The 22,152-nt window shown below is 37.6% G+C and overlaps 1 protein-coding gene and 1 non-coding gene across 2 annotated transcripts; both read right to left on the bottom strand.

The window, feature by feature from the left end:
- Positions 1–4,184: 4,184 nt before the first annotated feature.
- Positions 4,185–4,947, bottom strand: LOC145133085 (vacuolar iron transporter homolog 2-like). The gene has a single exon (XM_079068026.1). The coding sequence runs from the start codon at positions 4,900–4,902 to the stop codon at positions 4,279–4,281; it is 624 nt and encodes a 207-aa protein (XP_078924152.1). The 5' UTR covers positions 4,903–4,947; the 3' UTR covers positions 4,185–4,278.
- A 15,473-nt stretch (positions 4,948–20,420) lies between these two features.
- On the bottom strand, positions 20,421–20,527 carry LOC145151752 (small nucleolar RNA R71). The gene has a single exon (XR_013732308.1). It is a non-coding gene; the product is annotated as a small nucleolar RNA R71 (small nucleolar RNA).
- Positions 20,528–22,152: the final 1,625 nt, after the last annotated feature.

Consider the following 22,152-nt stretch of genomic DNA (forward strand, 5'->3'; position numbering starts at 1 on the left):
GTTGCACTTGTGATGACAAGTGGTGATGCAATCCGTCAATTAATATCAAGAAGCTTGTAAAAAACTATATTTGGATTTCATGAGATGAAAACCAACTCCCACCAATACCCGTCGGATAGGTGATGGGGACCTAAGAAACTTAAGGTAAACTTGTAAAAACAAGTTAATGAACCTTCAATTTGTTTAAGAGATTTGGACTTCATAAAAGAAAGTCCAACTCTCACCAGCCTATCGAATAGGAGATGAGAGACCGACAAAAGCATGTCAATCCCAACTGAATGGGACAAAGAAACATCAACCAGGAGATTTGAAATCTATTACGAAATTTAACGTAAATTTGTCTTTTTAAGCTCAAAAACCATGTATAATTTTTAAAATTGGGGGTAAAAATAGGTTTGGAGTATGCCGAGCATACTCCCAAAAAACCAATTGGGCTATTTTTGGGCCTTGGGCCATTATGGGTTTTGTGCATTGATTAGTTGGGCTATATATGGGAAGGGCAAAATGGTCTTTTTCCCTTAATAAGATAAAGGGTGATTTGGACAATTGATTATAGGTTAAAACCCTGTTTATTTTAATTAGGGCCGTCTTTGGGGTTTGATTAGTGAGAGGAGTTGTGTTAGCAGCAGCTCGAGTGGGAGATTCAGTTACATTCAGCTAGAGGTGAGTCTTGTTACCACACTAGTAGGACGAAGGCACCAAATCCGACCTACTGATTCGTATGTGTAGAATGTATGCAATTATGTGACTATTATTGATGTGATTGTATGATATATGCATCGAGCCAATATGGGCTCGCAATCATTATGGACTTGGGGTTGATACAGACCTAAGGGTTGATACGGACCTGACACAACTATTTGATGTTCTATGGGGTTGATATGGACTCGATGGTTGTTACGGATTTGACACAGCCACATGCTGTTATATTTTTGTGTTTGGTGTATGTGGTATTTTGCGGAAACTTACTAAACTTTGTGCTTACAAATATGTTTTTGGTTTCAGGTACTTTCGGTACAAAAGAGAAGGGCCCGACGTGATGACACAACATTCTCCCCCTCATGATTTCCGTATTTATGATTTCTTTTACTCTGATATTTTTTATTTTGGATGATTTTGAGACATGTGATGTTTGAGATTGATGAACTTAAAAATAAAATTTTTGTTTATGAATTTTAGGACGTTATTATATATATATATATATATATATATATATATATATATATATATATATATATATATATATATATATATATATATATAGGGGCGGTTCACTTGAGATTAAAAAAAAATAGAGATCTTGAGATTCAACCTCAGCCACATATTTTTCATTTGCCGCTCTAATGCTCCAGCGTACCAGCAGCAACGGAGTATGTCTATTCATAAATGATTATACCTCTCTGTCATATAATCATAAATGTCTTGATTATACATATATGTCGTATATGCCTAATCATAAATGATTATACATATATGTCGGTTCACAGATTGAGTAATCATAAATGATTATGACAGTTGGCGGCAGAAGAGATGGTGTTGACAAAGGTGGCTGTGATATAAGTAACGAAGATGACAATGGTGGGGTCGGCTGGTGTCAGAGGTGGTGGTAATGGTGGTGACGGTGACGGTTATGGTGGTGGGGATGGTGGCGGAGGAGAAAGGAACAGGCGGCGCTGTATAATCATTTATGATTATACTAGGCCTGTCGCGCCGGTACGCCGAAGGGTTATAGCGGCATATGTGAAATACGTGGCTGAGGTTGAATTTCAAGATCTCTATTTTATTTTTAATCTCAACGGAAACTACCTCTATATATATATATATATATATATATATATATATATATATATATATATATATAGAGAGAGAGAGAGAGAGAGAGAGAGAGAGAGAGAGAGAGAGAGAGAGAGAGAGAGAGAGAGAGAGAGAGAGAGAGAGAGAGAGAGAGAGAGAGAGAGAGAGAGAGAGAGAGAGAGAGAGAGAGAGAGAGCAACTGCTTGTTGATGACTTATTGGGAACTCCTCAGCTTCTTCTACTATTTCTTCTTTTACCCTGACAAATCGACCAACGTGGTCATCCTTTGGAATCTCGACTGATCGTCAATGTCTTGATAGTTGATGGAAGATCACATGTGTTGGATTCTGAAATCTGAATAAACTTGCAAAATCAAATTGGATATTCTCAATAATAATTGTTCTCCAGCTTACTGTAGCCGTGAGGCATCCAACCCTTGTAGTTGTAGATAAATCATTTCATCACGATCAGTATGAGTAGATTCCATCATTGGCGTTCCTAAAGAGAATTTCATCCCTTATATGGTTTTAAAACCTCAGGTTACTTTTTCATATATAGAGGCACCAACTATTTCGATCATGGCCTTGACAGATAGGCCCTCACCTTTCTCAGTTGATTCTTCATGGTCAGCTCTTCCTGTTTCATCTTCACGAGCTGATCAACATAGACGAAATCTGTGTTTTTCTGGTGGAAACATTTTTGAATATTTGGTATTTATTGAAAAGCTAGTAGTTAATTTTGAGTCAACATGTCATATTGATGTTTTACTATATGTATTTTGGGTTTCGGGATTACATCTAGATTATGATATCATCAGAAGAAAAGATATTAGTGCAAATTGTGTTGCAGACGGTTAAAACATTAAGTTTGTGGTTGTGGATCATTTTAGCATAATTAAAATGCATGTTGTGGACATTGTATCGATGATTTTCGTACTGTAACTTCTGTTCAAGTGTGTCTATGTACAACTAAAATAATGGGTGTTTATGAATTATGATAGTAAAAGTTTATACCTTAATTACTAATCAATATTTTTACGCTTTTGCACGTCTCTACTTATAAAGGGTGTTGCGTGTAAAATCAAAAACTTCATGGGTGCTATTTGCACTTTTCCAACTCTTTGAGGTTGCTTCTTGTACACTGGCTTTTAGTACCCACGTGCACGTCTCCCTTCCTAGATCAATTTTCTTATATATAAAAAATCTTTATTACATAAAAAAAACAAAAAAGGCAAACATCATTCTCGACGGTTTCATTCTTAGCATGACAAAGAAAAATTATAATGTTTATGAAGTAAGAAAGATGATGTGTATGTTTGAATTTTGGGACATCGTCTATGAATTCTCAACTTCTTATTGACATGGCTGACATCTTTGTTACATAATAATACATCAAATACACAACTAATAAACAATACATCAAATTTAAAAATAATAAGCAATCATTTTATATCACCTAGTATTTTATGTATTAACCTTCATGTCTTTTTGTGGATCCATACCTTTTTGTTAGGATGTCAAAAAGTCTCATAGGACTCCGGATCCATAGGAAAATAGGGTTTGACGGTATATTAAATTTTATAGAGTTTAATAGAAGGCAGGAATAAAATGAAAAAAAAATATATGATAGAGTAAATAAACTACTGATATGTCAATCTATTTAATTTTATAGAGTGTCGAATGAATTACCAATTTCCTAAAAATCATTTGTGCATTTAAATCGTGAATATGTTTCAACACTAAAAGTTAACTGAATATCGACTTAAAGTTTTGGAAGAAGAAAATGCCACTTTAAAAAAAGTTAAAATAAAAAGGATATTAATCAAGAAAATGCCACTTTAAAAAAAGTTAAAATAAAAAGGATATTAATTATTAAAGGAAAAGTACGGGTTGTGCGTGCCGACACAAGGGATCACTCTGAATCTTATCTCAGATGTTTGTGTTGAAAGTGACTATATAATATATCAAATTAGATAATCAGTTATCATATAATATTGTGTGAAAATGAAGTTATAATAAGCACTTTTGATTTTCAAGCATTTTTAACAAAGTCTACTTGTTAGTCTTGTTAACACTTGGCCACTTGGGTAACGCATTTGTAACGCATAAGTTTTGAAAAAAAAAGAGGAAGCATAATGTAGAAGATTAACATAAATAGAATTTAAATCTTCTTTTGATATATAAATACTACTAAAAAATTCATTTTAATAGAAAACAATTACAAAAGGCAAAGAAAAAAAATTCGTATCTTGTCAACTCGATCAAAGATTTACTGTGGACAAGTATGAAAACGTTGTTTATAAATAAAAACACATGGTTAATAATCGCATTCATTCGTGTATCTATATACATACATAAGGGTCCCCTATCTTTTAAAGAAATATAGCTTGATTTAAAATAAAAGGTGTAAATAATATATTTTGTAAGTATTCATAAATAAAGGATAAAAACCATGATATAAGATGCAAGTAATGCTCCATAGACTTCAATGGAGTCCCTTTGCACCAATTAACCTTGTTAAGCCATATGTAATGGCCATAGCCATCCACCCTCCAACCACCACCCTAATCGTAGACTTGACCGCCGGTGCCCGTCCCAACGCCGCCCCTAACCACCCAAAAACCGCCAATGCCACTGTCACTGCCCCCGCCATGACCAAAATCCTCACCTTATAAGGCTTGATAAACGAAGCGGCCAATAAAGGCACCATAGCACCCAAAGAAAAAGCTAGAGCCGATGCAGCTGCGGCTTGCCAAGGGTTTGGCAAGCCATCGGCTTCAGCTACCTCAATATCTCTTCTATTGAAATCTCTTTTCATCTGAGCGACTTCTATATCGAGTTGTGAATAAACAGATACAAATTCTCCAATTGCCATACTGCAAGCTCCGGCTACCAAGCCAGCAAAGCCGGTCAAAATCATGGCTCTAATATCTTGTTTGACGGCTCCAACACCCATCATTAGGGATGCGGTGGAGACTAAGCCATCGTTGGCTCCCAGGACCGCGGCTCGTAGCCATTGGGACCTTTTTGAGTAGTCAAATAAGTCCTTGGGTTCGAGCTCAAGGGTGGTTTGGTGGTGCACCATGCCATTCACAGGGATTGTAGTCATTATAGATGAGTGAAGCAAAAGTGATTTGAGTGTGGGTAACACACGCCTACAAGTAAGCTATTTATAAGGAAAACATTGAAGAATTTAATTACAAAAATGATCCTTTGACTCTTCCATAATTTACAATATTGGTAAATAGAAAAACCGTTTGACATTTGGGTCTATCTATTAATAGTTAATACTTGATCCCCATTGATATAAATAGAAACAATATACTTAATTTTGGTAAAATTTTAGGGTATAACTAGTTTTTGAATATAAAACATCTGTTTATATATCCCAATATAATTAATTAACGCTTTGGATGCTGGTTAGTTGTTAGGCATATAGGACAATATTTTTTTTCATTGATTTTAATTTGGTGGGTCTGATATAAGAAAAGTAAATATAGGAATATGATTGCGAATTGTTTCTATTTGATGTTAAAGGAAAAATAAGACTTAAAAAGTAAAGAAAGCACTTGGTTTGTAGGATTCTGTGGGATTTTGTGACAATCGGAATTCTATTCCTAGCAGATCAGCGTTTGGTCGTAAATTACTAAGGAATCGAATTCCATTGAAATCCACAAAATTACTTCAACCATGGAAATTCAAAAACGCCTTCTAAAACTCGTGAAATTTAATTCCCATCTTTTATCATTTCTTAAGATCACATAAATATCAACCTTATCATTAAAATTATACCATAAACCGTTAGTCCTATATTTACCTTTTTTTTTCAGTGTTAGAGGGTTTGGCGTGAGCAAATGACTTAAAGTATGTTCGAAAAAAATGTTGTTTTGAGAATTTCGAACATCTTTAAATTTTGTAAACCCACTAAGTTTTTTTTCCTGATATAAAGCATGTTTAAAAATTGATATGACTGAATTTTCGAACTGTATTATGATTTACGAACTACCTTTTCTGACAAAGATAGTATGAAAATCTGAATATGTGAAGAAATTTTAATATTTTTCCTCATTTTAGTCGATTTAAGGGCATTGTTTCTGTGATATTGGATGAACATTTCAAATTCCAGTTTTCTTAGAATGACATATAATAGTATATGTAAGCTATCGTTGTATAATGTCATATAGCTATTTTCCAATTTTTTCGACTAAGTTATCATCAAATCAAGAGATGCTATCGGTTAATGCAATTAGTCACGAGAGAGTTTCATGTCAAAGAGATGCAACACATATACTAGAAGAACGTACTTACAAGCATGCGAAACTTCGTCTTAATGGTCGAGTTGTTCGAAATAGAGTCTCACAGACGACTAAGTGATCATCAAATCAAGAGATGTCATCCCGTAAAGATGAGAATTGGGAGGAGACAATTTTAGGTCTTTGACTTGGAGCATGTGGTCTTCAATAACTGAATCGTGAATTGAAGAAACTGTTAGTATAGGGTCTTCGTTTTCCTCTTAAGAATGGTTCCTGTAATGAAAAGATTAGCAGCAAACGATGTGGCTGAGGCTCGAGTTGGACTCGATTCCCTTAAACAGATTCGCCTTCTGTTCCCAGGGTACAACAACCTTAGCAGTATTGTGTACTGCCGGATATGACGACTTGCCTGAAAGAATTGCCGGAAGCAGGAGTACAGAGAAGGAGGAAGAAGAAGAGTATTTTCATCCGTGTGTTTGAATGAGACGGCCAAGGTCTTCTTTTATAGTTGAATCTTGAAACGGAAACAAATCACTAATTGATTGAGCGTTTAATGGCAATAAATGTCATTAATTACGCAATTAATGCATCCGTTAATAGGGACCAAAACTGTCAAGTTTAGCAAAAACGAGGGTAGCGCGCGCCCGAGTTTTCGGAGCTGCATTCGTGTCCGCAGGTCGCGCCCATGCACGAGTTCGGTGTTTTTGGTCTACGAAACCAAGATTTGCACCCCCCTGCGCGCGGGTAGGAATTGTAGCATAACCATAGACACAAGCTTGTAAGCCTTCCATGCAATGAAGCTTATAAACCTTGTTGAGTTTGGTCTCTCTACCAATGTGGGACTCATTCCCACATTCCTCTCTTTTGCTAAACTTATTCTCAAATACCCATCTTTGAGTATCGATATCTCATTCACTTATACTCTATTTTGGACATATAATATATCGTTTCGAAGTCCTCATGGAGGAGAACACAAACCCACTTAGAGTTCGTTATATATACAACATATGTATATATTTATATATGTCCAAAGTTAGTAAAAATATAAATATTTATACTAAATTTCCAACAATCCCCCACATGAATGGAGATCGATCTCTGCACATCCAATTTCCAAACGAAATTTTCAACAGTTGAATCCTGCATAGGATAGGTAGGTATTACCCTTTGAACCCTCCCTTAAGAAGTTACACTTAATCTCCTAGCAGTTAGTAGATCTCGATGTCTTTGAACTAAGCTACCATTTATGTAGACGACAATGTAAATCTCACAGGATTCTCCCTGACAAGGTCATATCCTCATAGACGTGTTCGTTTTGGTCATAAACACTAGCCTGGTTCTGCAAGAGCTTTAGGAATTGTGCCCCTATAATTCCCCTCGAAGCGACCCCACTTCTCTCTCACATAGGTGATTCCAAGAATCATTAAAAACCATATGTTTAGCCTAATTTTATCACTACATATAGGAATGGACTAGGAAGTCATGTTAACTCCCCGCAGTGACATGCCTCACTCATACAGTTAGGTTATCCTTTTGAACCCAGATCTTGGGATCTCCAGTCTTCTGGGTAAGGTTTCCTTCGTATGAATTTATTCATTCATGGGCTTTAGTCTCATTCCTCTTGACGACTTATAAACTACATCTCTACTTAAGCCTTTTGTAAGCGGATCCACAATGTTATCCTTTGACTTCACCCAGTCAACCGTGATAACCCCCGTAGAGATTAGTTGTCGTATCGTTTTATGTCTACGTCTAATGTGCCTTGATTTCCCATTATACATTGTACTTTGAACTCTACCAATTGCCGATTGGTTATCACAATGTATACATATGGCCGTTACCGGCTTAGGCCATTCGGGAATGTCCTCTACGAATTGACATAGCCACTCCGCCTCTTCAGCACAAATATCTAAGGCGATAAATTCAGATTCCATCGTGGATCTAGATATAACTGTTTGCTTGGATGATTTCCATGCTACAGCAGCACCTCCAAGTGTAAACACATATCCACTTGTAGATCTGGAATCTTTTATGTCAGATATCCAATTTGCATCTGTGTATCCTTCGATAACTGCTGGATGTCTGCCATAATGCAGTCCATATTCTCGCGTGTATCTCACATACCTCAGCAACCTAGTAATACTCTTCCAGTGTTCAGAACTGGGTTTACTAGTGTATCTACTTAGTCTGCTCACAGCATATGCTAAGTCAGGTCTGGTACAACTCATTAGATACATCAGACTGCCAATAATTCTTGAATATTCCACTTGATTAACACTATCACCTCTATTTTTACGTAGATGTTGACTAGTGTCAATTGGAGTTCTAGCTATGCTAGTGTCTCCCTTAGCAAATTTTTCAAGAATTTTATCCACATAGTGTGTTTGACTTAAAATCAAACCACTTTGGGTTCTTGTGATCTTCACTCCAAGAATCACATCTGCTAAACCCATATCTTTCATGTCGAACCTGGATTTCAACATATCCTTCGTGGATCTTATTATCTTGTCATCACTACCAATGATAAGCATATCATCGACATACAAACACAAGATGACATAACCATGAGTGGTGTTTTTCACATAGATACACTTATCACACTCATTGATTCTAAAGCCACTTTCCATCATGACTTGATCAAACTTTTGATGCCATTGTTTAGGAGCTTGTTTTAATCCATATAGAGACTTAACAAGTTTACAAACCTTGTTCTCTTGTCCCGAGGCAATGAAGCCCTCAGGTTGCTCCATATAAATTTCTTCTTCCAACTCCCCATTTAGGAAAGCCGTTTTTACATCCATTTGATGAACTTGCAAGTTTCTGATAGCTGCAGTGGCAAGAACTAATCTAATGGATGTTATCCGCGTTACCGGCGAATAGGTATCAAAGTAGTCTAGACCTTCCTTTTGTCTATAACCTTTGATTACTAGTCTTGCCTTGTATTTATCAATACTGCCATCAGGTTTCATCTTTCTCTTAAAAATCCAACGGTAACCTAGTGGCTTGCTACCTGGAGGTAGATCCACTAGTTCCCATGTGTGATTTTGTAAGATAGATTCTACCTCATTTTTGATGGCTTCTTTCCATTGAGGTCCCTCAGAAGAAGTTACCGCATCTTGGTAGGTTTTAGGTTCACTTTCCACCACATAGGTGAAGAAATCATCACCAAATGATTTTTCAACTCTAGCCCTCTTACTTCTTCTGGGTTCTATCTCTTCCTCCTTGGATTGAGCTTGTTCTTCCTCTCGAACAGCTTCGTTGTTTGGTAAATATGGGCTTTCAACTTCCTTGTTCAAACAGGGAAACACATCTTCAAAGAATGAAGCATTCCTTGATTCCATTATGGTATTCTTGTGTATTTCAGGATTCTTAGAATCATGCACAAGAAACCGATAAGCACTACTACTTTGTGCATACCCAATGAATACACAATCCACTGTTTTAGGCCCTAACTTTTGTACCTCAGGTGGTGGCACTACAACTTTAGCTAGGCACCCCCACACTCGTAAGTACTTATACGATGGCTTTCTTCCCATCCAAAGTTTATACGGTGTTTCATTCTTTTCTTTGCGAGGTATCTTATTTAAAAGATAGTTAGCCGACAAAATAGCTTCCCCCACATTGACTGGTTTACACCCGAACTAATTATCATGGCATTGACCATTTCTTTCAAGGTACGGTTCTTTCTTTCAGCAATCCCATTGGATTGAGGTGAATAGGGTGATGTGAATTCATGACGAATTCCATTTTTAGCACAAAAATCAGCATATGGAGAAACATACTCCCCACCCCTATCACTTCTAACCACTTTAATTCTCTTGTTGAGTTGATTCTCAACTTCATTTTTGTACAAGACAAACTTGTCTATTGCTTCATCTTTACTCTTAAGTAAATATATGTAGCAATATTTCGTGCTATCATCGATGAATGTAATGAAGTATTTGTTCCCACCTTGAGTAGGAATTGACTTTAGATCACACACATCAGTGTGAATTAAATCAAGAGGTTCGGTGTTTCTTTTGATTGTTTGGAAAGACAATCTAGTTTGTTTGGCTTCAACACATGTGGGGCATTTGTGATTTGAGTCAATATTAAGTTTTGGTATGTATTCTAGTTTAATTAATCGCTTAATTGAATTGTAATTTACATGTCCTAAGCGACCATGCTAAACATATGAACACTCAAGCAAATAAGCAGAACTAGAACTTTCATTATTCATTTTGTTTGTCACCATTACATTCAATTTGAACATGCCATTCAAGGCATATCCTTTTCCCACAAACATACCATTCTTGGACAAAACAAACTTGTCCGACTCAAACACTAGCTTAAAACCAAATTGGTTCAACAAACCACCCGACACTAGATTCTTACGAATTTCAGGAACATACAATACATCCCTAAGCTTCACTTCTTTCCCCGAAGTCATTTTTAGAATGACATCACCAACACCTTTGATATCCGCGGTAGCTGCATTTCCCATATAGAGCTTTTCACCATCTTCAACTTCTTTGTAGGTGTTGAAAACACTCTTGTCATGACACACATGACGAGTAGCTCCCGTGTCAATCCACCACTCCTTTGAATTTGTATTCATGAGATTCACTTCAGAAACCATAGCCGTGATATCAGTTATCATGGCCACCAAATCCATGTTATCATTCACCATGTTTGGTTGACGGTTTTCCCTCTTAGGTTGAGGGCACTCCGAAGCCTTGTGACCCGGTTGGCTACAGTTGTAGCACTTGAACTTCTTCTTGAAAGTTCCTGCCTTGGGGCCTAGGTTTTTGCCCTTTGCTTTCCCTTTGTGAGGTCCCTTGCCTTTGCTTTTGGAAGTTTGACCAGCTTCCACCATATGAACCTTAGAAGATTCACCTTCACTGCCTTTCTTCAAGGCCATTCTATTGTCTTCTTCAATGCGAAGACGCACCACTAGTTCCTCCACAGACATCTCCCTTCGCTTATGCTTAAGGTAATTTTTGAAGTCTATCCAACCAGGAGGGAGCTTTTCAACCATTGATGCAACTTGGAATGATTCATTAAGATCCATCCCTTCTGCATTGTTATCATGTATGATGACCTGAAGGTCTTGGACTTGACTCATAACAGATTTCGAGTCAACCATTTTGTATTCCAAGAACTTAGCAACAACATGCTTCTTAGTTCCAGCATCTTCTGTCTTATACTTCCTTTCCAAAGATTCCCATAGTTCTTTAGCAGTTGCAACTTTACAATAAACATTGTAAAGTGCATCAGCCAGGCCATTCAACACATAGTTACGGCACATAAATTCTGAATGCTTCCATGCATCCACTGCATTCACAGATTGAGCATCAGCCTGCCCCTCAGCAATTACAGGAGCAGTTTCTGTTAGGAATCGAGCCAGGTTCAAGGTGGTCAAGTAGAACAACATCTTCTGTTGCCACCTCTTGAAGTTCAGACCAGAAAATTTTTCAGGTCTCTCAGCATGATTAGCCATGATGTTTGGAACTGGTGTATTTGGGTTCACAAGAGGGTTAGCACTAGCAGCAGGAGTTCCAATAGCAGCGGGAGTTCCAGACATTCTGAAAGAATCGTAACCACAGTTAAATAGATTACAGGAAAAAGTCGATACAAAATCGATTCAGAATAAAAGAAAAGGAAAAAACGAAATGGTTAGAACAAAGAATAATTTGTTTAAGACTGTTAGTATAGGGTCTTCGTTTTCCTCTTAAGAATGGTTCCTGTAATGAAAAGATTAGCAGCAAACGATGTGGCTGAGGCTCGAGTTGGACTCGATTCCCTTAAACAGATTCGCCGTCTGTTCCCAGGGTACAACAACCTTAGCAGTATTGTGTACTGACGGATATGACGACTTGCCTGAAAGAATCGCCGGAAGCAGGAGTACAGAGAAGGAGGAAGAAGAAGAGTATTTTCATCCGTGTGTTTGAATGAGACGGCCAAGGTCTTCTTTTATAGTTGAATCTTGAAACGGAAACAAATCACTAATTGATTGAGCGTTTAATGGCAATAAATGTCATTAATTACGCAATTAATGCATCCGTTAATAGGGACCAAAACTGTCAAGTTTAGCAAAAACGAGGGTAGCGCGCGCCCGAGTTTTCGGAGCTGCATTCGTGTCCGCAGGTCGCGCCCATGCACGAGTTCGGTGTTTTTGGTCTACGAAACCAAGATTTGCACCCCCCTGCGCGCGGGTAGGAATTGTAGCATAACCATAGACACAAGCTTGTAAGCCTTCCATGCAATGAAGCTTATAAACCTTGTTGAGTTTGGTCTCTCTACCAATGTGGGACTCATTCCCACATTCCTCTCTTTTGCTAAACTTATTCTCAAATACCCATCTTTGAGTATCGATATCTCATTCACTTATACTCTATTTTGGACATATAATATATCGTTTCGAAGTCCTCATGGAGGAGAACACAAACCCACTTAGAGTTCGTTATATATACAACATATGTATATATTTATATATGTCCAAAGTTAGTAAAAATATAAATATTTATACTAAATTTCCAACAGAAACTCGGTCATAACAATAGAGTTGGCCTAAGACGAGTCTCACATGTAGGTTTTTACGTATGATTTGGCATGTAGTTACAAGATGTCAAATAAATGGTTAACTAGCTTGATCCTATCCGATGGTAGATAAGATAATAGGATTATCAAAGACTTTGGAATTTGTACTAGTTTTTGGTTCGATGACAACTCGGATGAAAGTGCGTCGGAGACTAATCTTTAACGCGAGTTGCCAACATCCGAGAAATAGCTATCCATTCCTAAATTTTTTTAAGAAATTTTTATTGAACCAACACATGTTGTTTATAAGGAAACCCCTGTCAAAAATACATATCTGTTTCGAATTGTCATATGTAAGCCTTAATTATAATTAATATGTTTTTAAGAGTTATTATTTTTAATATTTGACATTCGTTTCATACAATTTAAAAGATTTGCTACCAAAATAACAAGCAATTTACATATAACCACCATATACTACTGATTTTAATAATCTCATAATTTTTATTTATAATTAGAAATCTTCATACATAATATAAATTTGGCGTACAATCCTATATAATCTATACCTTTGTAAAATAAACTAGGAATAGATTTATCTCTTAGTTGATGATCACTCACGTGAAAGATTAGCCTCTAACACACTTTCACCAAAGTGATAATCAAAACAAGAGATCGGTAAACATTATTGGTTTTCCGAAATAACATCTACAAGGACATTGACAAATGACTCATTATTCAGTCAAGAATAATAAGAGGGGTCATCACTAATGGATAACAAGAACCTTTTGCCTAATGTCCTACCATCACCAAGATTAAGCGAAGGACACAGACAAACATCTTGTCACCAAATTTAAATCTTGTTATTTGTGGCAATCCTATAAGTTAAATGCATCATGTAATATACATTAATACTTAAGTGGTTATTTTCTGTTAAACCAGGTAAAGGGTAATTGATTGTATATTATGAAGCGTAGATTACAATCCTATATATAGGCTATATAGTTACACTTAGATACCCTATAATATAAACACTGTCAATAGACTATCTAAACATATGTATAACATTCCCTGCAAGCTGAGGGCGGGGAACGACCTGCATCTTGGACCGTAAAAAGAGAAGTCTATGAGAATATAAAGACTTAGTGAACACATCAGGAATCTGATCATTGGCAGATATAAACTGGACTTTTAATTGACCTTGGGCAACTTGTTCACGAACAAAATGAAAATCTACTTCAACATGTTTTGTCCGGGCATGAAAAACCGGATTTGCAGAGAGATATGTGGCTCCGAGGTTGTCACACCATAGTGTAACATCCCAAAAATAAGACCCGAAAATTTCATTTTTAAATTAATAAAACCATTATCCCCAAAACATCATCATAAAAATACAAATAAAACAAATGTATCAATCATCATATCAAATCAGTGTAAATCAAGATAATGCGGAACGAGGTGGTGTGTGCTTTGCAATCATCCCAAACTCTTCCTTTTGAAAACATAAGTACCTGAAACATAAACTGAAAACCGTAAGCACAGAGCTTAGTGAGTTCCCCAAAATACCTCATACCATACATATCAGACATATAACGGGCCCCGCCCACTGAGTATAACGAGCCCCGCCTAAACTCATATAACGGGCCCCACCTACTGAATATAAAGGACCCCTCCCACTGAGTATAACGGGCCCCACCCAAACTCGTATAACGGGCCCCACCCAGACTCATATAATGGGCCCTGCCCACATGCAAATCATATAAGCATATAATAACATAAACGTACAACACATGTGAAAATCACAAAGATAATAGCATACTGTACAATCATTGGGTCTAGCCCACTGAGTATAATAGGCCCCACCCACATACAAATCATATACACATAACTAGATACTAGCATACAGAATAGCCATCAGCCCCACCTAGTAAGAATACAAGCACATACACATGCAAGAGTCACACAAACATCTAGCACACTACATAACAACCATGGGCCGACATTGGTGCCTTCGACCTGCCAAACACAGTGAGGAAACTCACCTCACACTGTCGAATATCGTTGAAAGAATCTCTGGCTGCTGACCTGTTAAAATCCCCATGCTATCATTACCAAATAACATCCTCTAAATAATTGGATTATTTCAAATCCATAACCAGCAATCCATAAATACGGTAAAAAGACCATTTTACCCCTTACATAGTTTGGTCCAAGACTAAGGCCCAAACTCACAATCCAAAAGGCCCAAATCCTAATTAGCCACCCAAGGCCCAAATCATGGCCCAATTTTCCAAAATAGGCCCAATCCCTTTCATGGGCCTTTTCCAAGAACCCAAAATAAGCATCAGCCCAAAACTTGATGGCCCAACAAGGCCCTAAGCATCTAAGCCCAAAATAATGGCCCAAACCGAAGATCTAATTTGCGAACCCAACTGGCTAAGTACGCGGGGCGTACTCAGCTTGTACACTAAGCGTACACGCTTTAGGGCTTGTACGCGGCACATACAAGCTTATACGTCCAACGTACTCACCCATTCAGCCAAATCTCATTTCCAGCTCTTAATCCATAAAGACTTTACTCCAAAACCTAGATATGACTTTCTTGAGCTGATTTATGATGTAAATTTGCTAACTTTACGTGCATGCATGGCTTCATGAAGCTCTTAAATCTAAAAAGGACTTAATAGATAACTTAATACATGCATGTGACCATAAACCCAATAAAGCTTGCACCTTTATGCTTAAGAACCTCATAACATGCTCAGATCTAAAAGGACAAGCCCCACAAACGTCTTAACTCATCAACGAACCCAAAAAGGGACCACAAGCATAAAAATCAAGAAATAAAGAGATCTAAGCATTCAAAAGCCAAGGTATGAACTTGATACCTCAAAAGACTTGCAAAATGAGTGATGATTCTGGATCTCTGGTGGGATGTCAAGTCAACCAAGCAAATTACACCCTTTGTTTGCAAATAAAACGTAATATAATGGTAAAAAGGGGTATCGATCCTCGGGGAAATGGTTGTATTCAATCACCAATGCAATCCAATAGAACTAGTGTAAATAAACTAACTAACTACAATTAAACTAAAAGGGGGGTGTTGTGATTGCTTGAAAACTAAAAGACTTGAATAACTAAAAAGCTTGCAATTAAGCAAGATGAAACTAAAAGACTTGAATAACTAAAAAGCTAGATGCTCAAATATTTGTGAGAATTGGTTAACCAAGGCAATTCAACACAATGGACATTTGTGTGTTTATCATTAGGATGCAATATGAAGCTTATCATTCATCCCAAATTGGTTATAGCAATCATGAAGCATGATATGCCAAGATTCCTCATAGGTAGTATGGAGGTTGGGGAAGCCCACAACACACCTTCTTAATCAAAATCAAAGATCCAATTGAAGCAATTGAACCCAAGAAGTTGATTAGCCTTAAGAATGAAGGAATCCCCAATTCCTAGAGGATGTCAATGCTTACACATCCATAAAGGAGTTATGATTCATAAGCTAGAGATGATTTCTACCATCATAAAGCCCTTGTTCTAAGTAAATTCAATGATTCAGTGCTAAACCAAAGAAATAAACCAACAATTGCTTATTCAAGTACCAAGCTCATGATCAAAGCATTAAACAAGCATAGGAAATATGAACTAGAATCATAGACATAAGATAAATGATAAATAAACATGAATCCTTCAAAAACCCACAAACATTCAAAGGTTTTAGCCAAGGCTAACCAAAATAGAGAGTTTAGCCACTCATGGCATTAGAACAACAATCACAAAAGTCTAATTGCATAAAGAAACTACCAATAACTTGGAAAGATGAAAAGAAATGAGTCTCAAGATCCAAAATCGCCTTCTCCTGGTCTCTAATGGTGTAAAATCGAAGTTATGGCTTCTAGATGTGATCCCCCAAGGTAATGGCAAGCCAAATGACCAAAATGCCCAAAACTGGGCAGTTGCGCGGGTACCCGCGCAACGAAAATTCCACCCGCGCAAATGCTGCTGGAATGCTATTGGTCCTTCATTCCTCCAGTCCACCCTTCCACTACCAAAGATTCCTTTGGTCCCCTTCATATCTATGTGATTTAAACCAACCAATCATCATTTAGCTACAAAAATGGATGCTCCAAGCCCAAAAATAGAAGTTTATGATCCATCTTCACAGGCCCAAAATATCCAAGTCTTCAACTCTTAAGGCCCAAATCTTCTTTTATGGATCCGCCAAGCCCAACAATGCCTCGAGAGCCCACTAAGCCCGTCTCCAAGCTAAACCATAGCCGCAACAAGCTCCAAAATCCTGCAAAATTCCTCATGCAAAATAAAAAGTCCCCGATACGATCCATGATAAAGAAAATAAAGAATATACAATGCAATACTAATAAAAAGAGCTAAAAATCTAAAATAAACTAAAAAATAAGGAAATAAAATAAGCTATCAATCTCTAAGTTTCCCACCAAGCTATGAACCTTTAACCTTCTTCAATATCTTAAAAATGAGCAAAACAACACCAAATTCTTCTCAAGAGCTCAAAAACACAACAATAGGGGCTAAAGGTAGATTTTAGGGTTTTAGGGAAATGGAGGTTGGTAAAAAGGCCAGCCCTAGGGACTTAAGGTCTTTATATAAGGTGCAACACCCCAAAATAGGGTTTCATTAACCTCCCCGTATGCCCAGCGTACGAGGCCTCAGATCCGCGACTATCTTCCACTAGTACGCTAACTGTACACATGTGGTACGCCCCACATACTAGCTTCTCAGCTAGTACGCTAAGCGTACCCCATGGTACGCCCCGCGTACTAACTTCAAGGACCAATCATGCAATTATTCAAATATGAAGGGCCAAAAAGAAACATACTCAACCAAGCGTTACAATTCTCCCCCACTTAAATTAGATTTTGTCCTCGAAGTCGTCCCTTACCATCCCAGGCACGCCCGACATCCTGAGCAACACGACCATAACCCCGAGTATACCATAGCCTTCCCAAAGGCAACCGAAACGAACTCTAGCAGGGCTTTCCAAACTCGAAGATGATTGAATCCTTTCTCAGCTTAAAATAATCTCATGCAGAATAGCCACATCTACTCAACCTGAAATCTAAAGTCTCGAATTGGTCTGACTCCCCGACAGACCCCCGATATCGAACCATTGCTAATTCCATTCCACTGGTCTTCCAACTGACTATTCAACTTCTGATTACCCGAGGTTCCCACTCGAAAACAAAATCACAAACCATACACTGTTGTCGACAACTTTTCACTTGACCAAAGGGATTAGATATTCCTTCTAGGGAAGGCTCACCTGATTTTAACAATTCATGAATATAATGGACAAAGCGAGTCAAACTGGGAGATAAACCTTCTAGTGCTGAACAAGACACTGCTTCCTTTAACTGCCGAACCAACATACCGCTGCTGAAACTCCGGAACCCCATACTTTCCTGACCCCCACACAAATAGAACCAATCCAAAAAACAATCACAAGAGCCTGATCCACCATCAAAATTGAAACCATCCTTTAACCCTTAACCCTTTAGCTGATACCCTTGGCATACAAATTCCTTAATTCATATCCTACTGAAATGAAGACGTTGCACATAAACACCCGCTAATATGGGCATATTTAATCATAAAATTCATGCATTATCTTAATACTATATGTTGATTTTATCTCAAATAATGAACAAAAGGTGCTTAATTATGTTAAAATTTTATTTTCAACAATAAAGACATGCTCGGATGTGAAAGGAAGCGGATCTAGCAATTGGAAGCTTGGAAATTGGATTTTGAAGGAAGAAGGCAAATTTAAAGAAGAACTCGACGAGTTTGGTGTTCCAACTCGACGAGTAGAGATGAAAATTCCCGATAAATTAGTGCTTTGCCGTAAACGCGTTTTAAGTAAAAAACTCGACGAGTTTGTCCATAAAACTCGACGAGTTGGAGCTGATTTTTGGAAATTATATATAGATCATTTTCTTTCGAAACCCTAACTTTTGCCGGAGGCTTTTAGCAACTTTTGGTGGCCATAGAGGTTCTTAGAAGCTGTGGTTTTAGAGATTCAACTAGAGGCTTGGAATTGAAGAGATCTAAAGGCATAATCATTAGTAATTCACTTAATTCTCTTGTTTACATTATGTTTACATTGATGAATTTCGTTTTTATGATGTTATTTGCTGTAGTTATGAGCTAAAACTTCATACTTCTATTTAGACTAGATGATCTTATGAATATGGTTTGATTGAGTGGCTTGGATTATATTGATTTGGTTATTATCTTGTTAAGCTTGTTAAAAGATCCTTGCATGTTAATGATAATTATTTTCTGTTAATAACTAAGTAATTGAGTTGCATGAACATCTTCTTGATTGCTTGAATCTTATAGTTTTGTGAAAACAAGATTGTATGCCTAGTATTAGTGAACATGAAACTAGGGTTAACTAGAAAATAAGTAAGTTAATATGTGAGCATATGTGATGACCAACCTCATATGAGTTAATTAAACCAACCAATTTGATTAACTAATGTTACAAGTCTTACTTGATTCGAACTGAACACTAGGAAACCTGTTAGTTTAATCAACTGACCATTGTTTGAATTAACTTGTTTGCTAAAGGATTAGTAATAGTGAACATGAACCTAATCACATTAGAAATCGGTAACCAATGACATATTAATCGATTGCACTCGCCACAAAATCAACCATAAGAATAAGTGAATCGAATCTAAACGCAATCTCTTTAATTTGATTGAATCTAGTTGTCTTTTGCTCCTCTTTTAGTTATTAATTGTCTTTTTGCTAAAGTGTTTAGGAAGTTACTTAAGTTTCTAGTCTTGTAAAACTAGAGAAAACCCCCATTTTAATTAATTGCTTTATTTAGATAATATTAGTATTAATTTTAATTGTTTACCGTTCCCTGTGTTCGATACCCTACTTGCTTAAACTAAACTGCTATCGATAGGTACACTGCCTACGTGTGTTTTTTTTTAGTTTGTTAGGATTAAAACTGGTATACTTTACACACATCAAGTTTTTGGCGTCGTTGCCAGGGAACAGTTCTAAATAAGTTAATATTATTTGCTAGTGTTATCGATCATTTGTGTGAGATTTATCTCAGATAAAGTTATTTGTTTTTCTGTTTTTGTTTTCATAATCAGTTTTCTGTTTTTACGCTTGAACTCGCCGAGTTCATAAACTGCACTCGTATTTCCAGATTCGTTTTTTATTTCGTTTTGTTCATTTTACACGTGATTTTCTGCTTTGTTTCAGGAAGTTTATGACCCGAGGCTCCAGTTCTCCTATAGTACCACCTGTGGAAGATCCAGAATCAATTCTCTATAAAAAGAAGAACAAACCAACCGGGGAAGCAAGCGGTAAATACAAAATTCAAGACGATAAGGTGTTTGATTACGAGCCCGAAACACCCGAGTTTGAAGAAGAAAGTGACACTGAACCAACAGAAGAGATGGCCAACATAGCAGACATACCCATGGGGACGTACAAGAAGCGCATACGAGACGGTATTGGGCCAGGACTTGTGCAACCCGTAATTCCTGCAACAACAAATTTTGAACTAAAAGGTCACATTCTCGCCCAACTGAAGGACATCCCATTCTACGGGAAGGATCACGAAGACACGTACAAACATATCGACGAGGTCAACGACATAGCCGGCTACTTCAACATTCCAAATGTGCCTCACGAGAATGTTTTACTTCGAATGCTACTGGTTACGTACAAGGGAGCCGCGAAAGATTGGCTAAAATCACTCCCTCCAGGATCCATCACGACATGGCCAAAGATGCAAGAAGAATTCATAAATCAGTTTTGCTCACCATCCAAAGTGGCAAAATTGAAGAAAGCAATTGCTAACTTTGAACAAATGGGAGGAGAATCACTCTACGAGGCGTAGGAGAGATACAATGGTTTGATAAGAAACTGCCCTCAAAATGACCTAAACGTTCAACAAGAGGTCTCCATCTTTTTTGATGGAGTAAATATGACAACTAGGAAGTTCCTTGACTCCCAAGGACCACTCACGAAGAAGGCTCCCGCGGTGATAAAAGAATTGATTGAAGAATTCTCTAAGCATTCTAGAGAATATCATAACCCAAGGAACGACTCAATTAGGGGAGTGGTGAATTCGGTTTCTGATGACATGGCGACAATGATGGCTAAGTTAGAGAGCATGGATAGTAGGATGACAAAGATGGACCAATCCATCCACGCCATCCGAGTGGGTTGTGACAACTGTAGCAGGCCTCACCTTACCAAAGATTGTGACTTGGACGAGAACAGAAACCGAAAAGCTCAAGTGTGTTATTCAAGTGGGGATAGGTATGATGAAAATTGGCGGAAACCGGAAAAGGAATGGTTACCACATGGAGAATACAAAAAGGCGAAGGAGGAAAAGTATAGACAAAAGACGAGAGGTTTGTATCAAAGAGAAGAGACGGTTCAAGAAAAAAAGACGGATTTTGAAGAGATGCTTACACGTTTCACATCCGCATCCGAGAAGAGACACAATGAAACCGACGTTGCGATACGAGAGCAACAAGCATTGATGCGAAATCAGCAAGCCTCGATCCTTAATATCGAAAAGTAACTAGGGCAACTTGCAAGGCAAATCAATGAGCGGTCGTCGGGCGGACTTCCAAGCAATACCGAGCAAAACCCGAGAGTACCTCATTTAAATGCAATAACAACAAGGTATGAGAAGAGTTTCACTCCTATGACACCAATTCAGAATGAGGATCCAAAAGTGTTTCAAGAAATAAAGAAAGAAATCCAAGAATCGCAAAGAGACAAACAAACTCGACGAGTTCAGAAAAAGAACTCGACGAGTTTTGTAGCTGATGAGAAAAAAGATCCTCCATTAAAACCGTACCAGCCTCCCTTGCCATTCCCAGGTCGAGCCATACAAGATAGACAAAATGAAGAGTTCCAGAAGTTTTTAGAGCACATAAAGGCCCTCCAAGTTAACATTTCGTTCATTGAAGTGATAGCACAAATGCCCAAGTATGCAAGGTTCCTTAAAGAACTCCTCACAAATAGATGGAAGATGGAGGATGTATCAGAGATAGTTTTAAATGAAAATTGTTCAACCTCTATGATGAACAAACTACCAGAAAAGATGGGAATCCAGGCAGTACAACTTTGCCATGCCAATTTGGAAACTTGACTACCACTTATGCATTGGCTGATTCGGGGGCTAGTGTAAACCTAATGCCATATTCATTCTTCAAGAAGTTAAACCTTCCCGAACCAAATCCCATCCATATGGCAATCCATCTAGCTAACAAAACGATAACTTATCCAAGGGGAATCTGCGAGGATCTTTTGGTCAAGTTTTACAAATTGGTATTTCCTGCTGACTTTGACTTTATAGTATCAGATATGAAAGAGGACCACAAAGTCCCAATTATTCTTGGGAGACCGTTTTTAAACACCACTTGTGCTATAGTGGATGTGCGAGAGTCCAGACTTACTCTCCAGGTGGGAGATGAGTCGGTCACTTTTGGAGTTGATAAAGCGATAAAGCATTCATGGTCTAGTGATGATGTGAGTTCTTCGGTGGATAC

The sequence above is a fragment of the Lactuca virosa genome, chromosome 1 (genome assembly GCF_052849685.1).
Source record: "Lactuca virosa cultivar CGN04683 chromosome 1, Lactuca_virosa_CGN04683_v6, whole genome shotgun sequence".
NCBI lineage: Eukaryota > Viridiplantae > Streptophyta > Magnoliopsida > Asterales > Asteraceae > Lactuca > Lactuca virosa.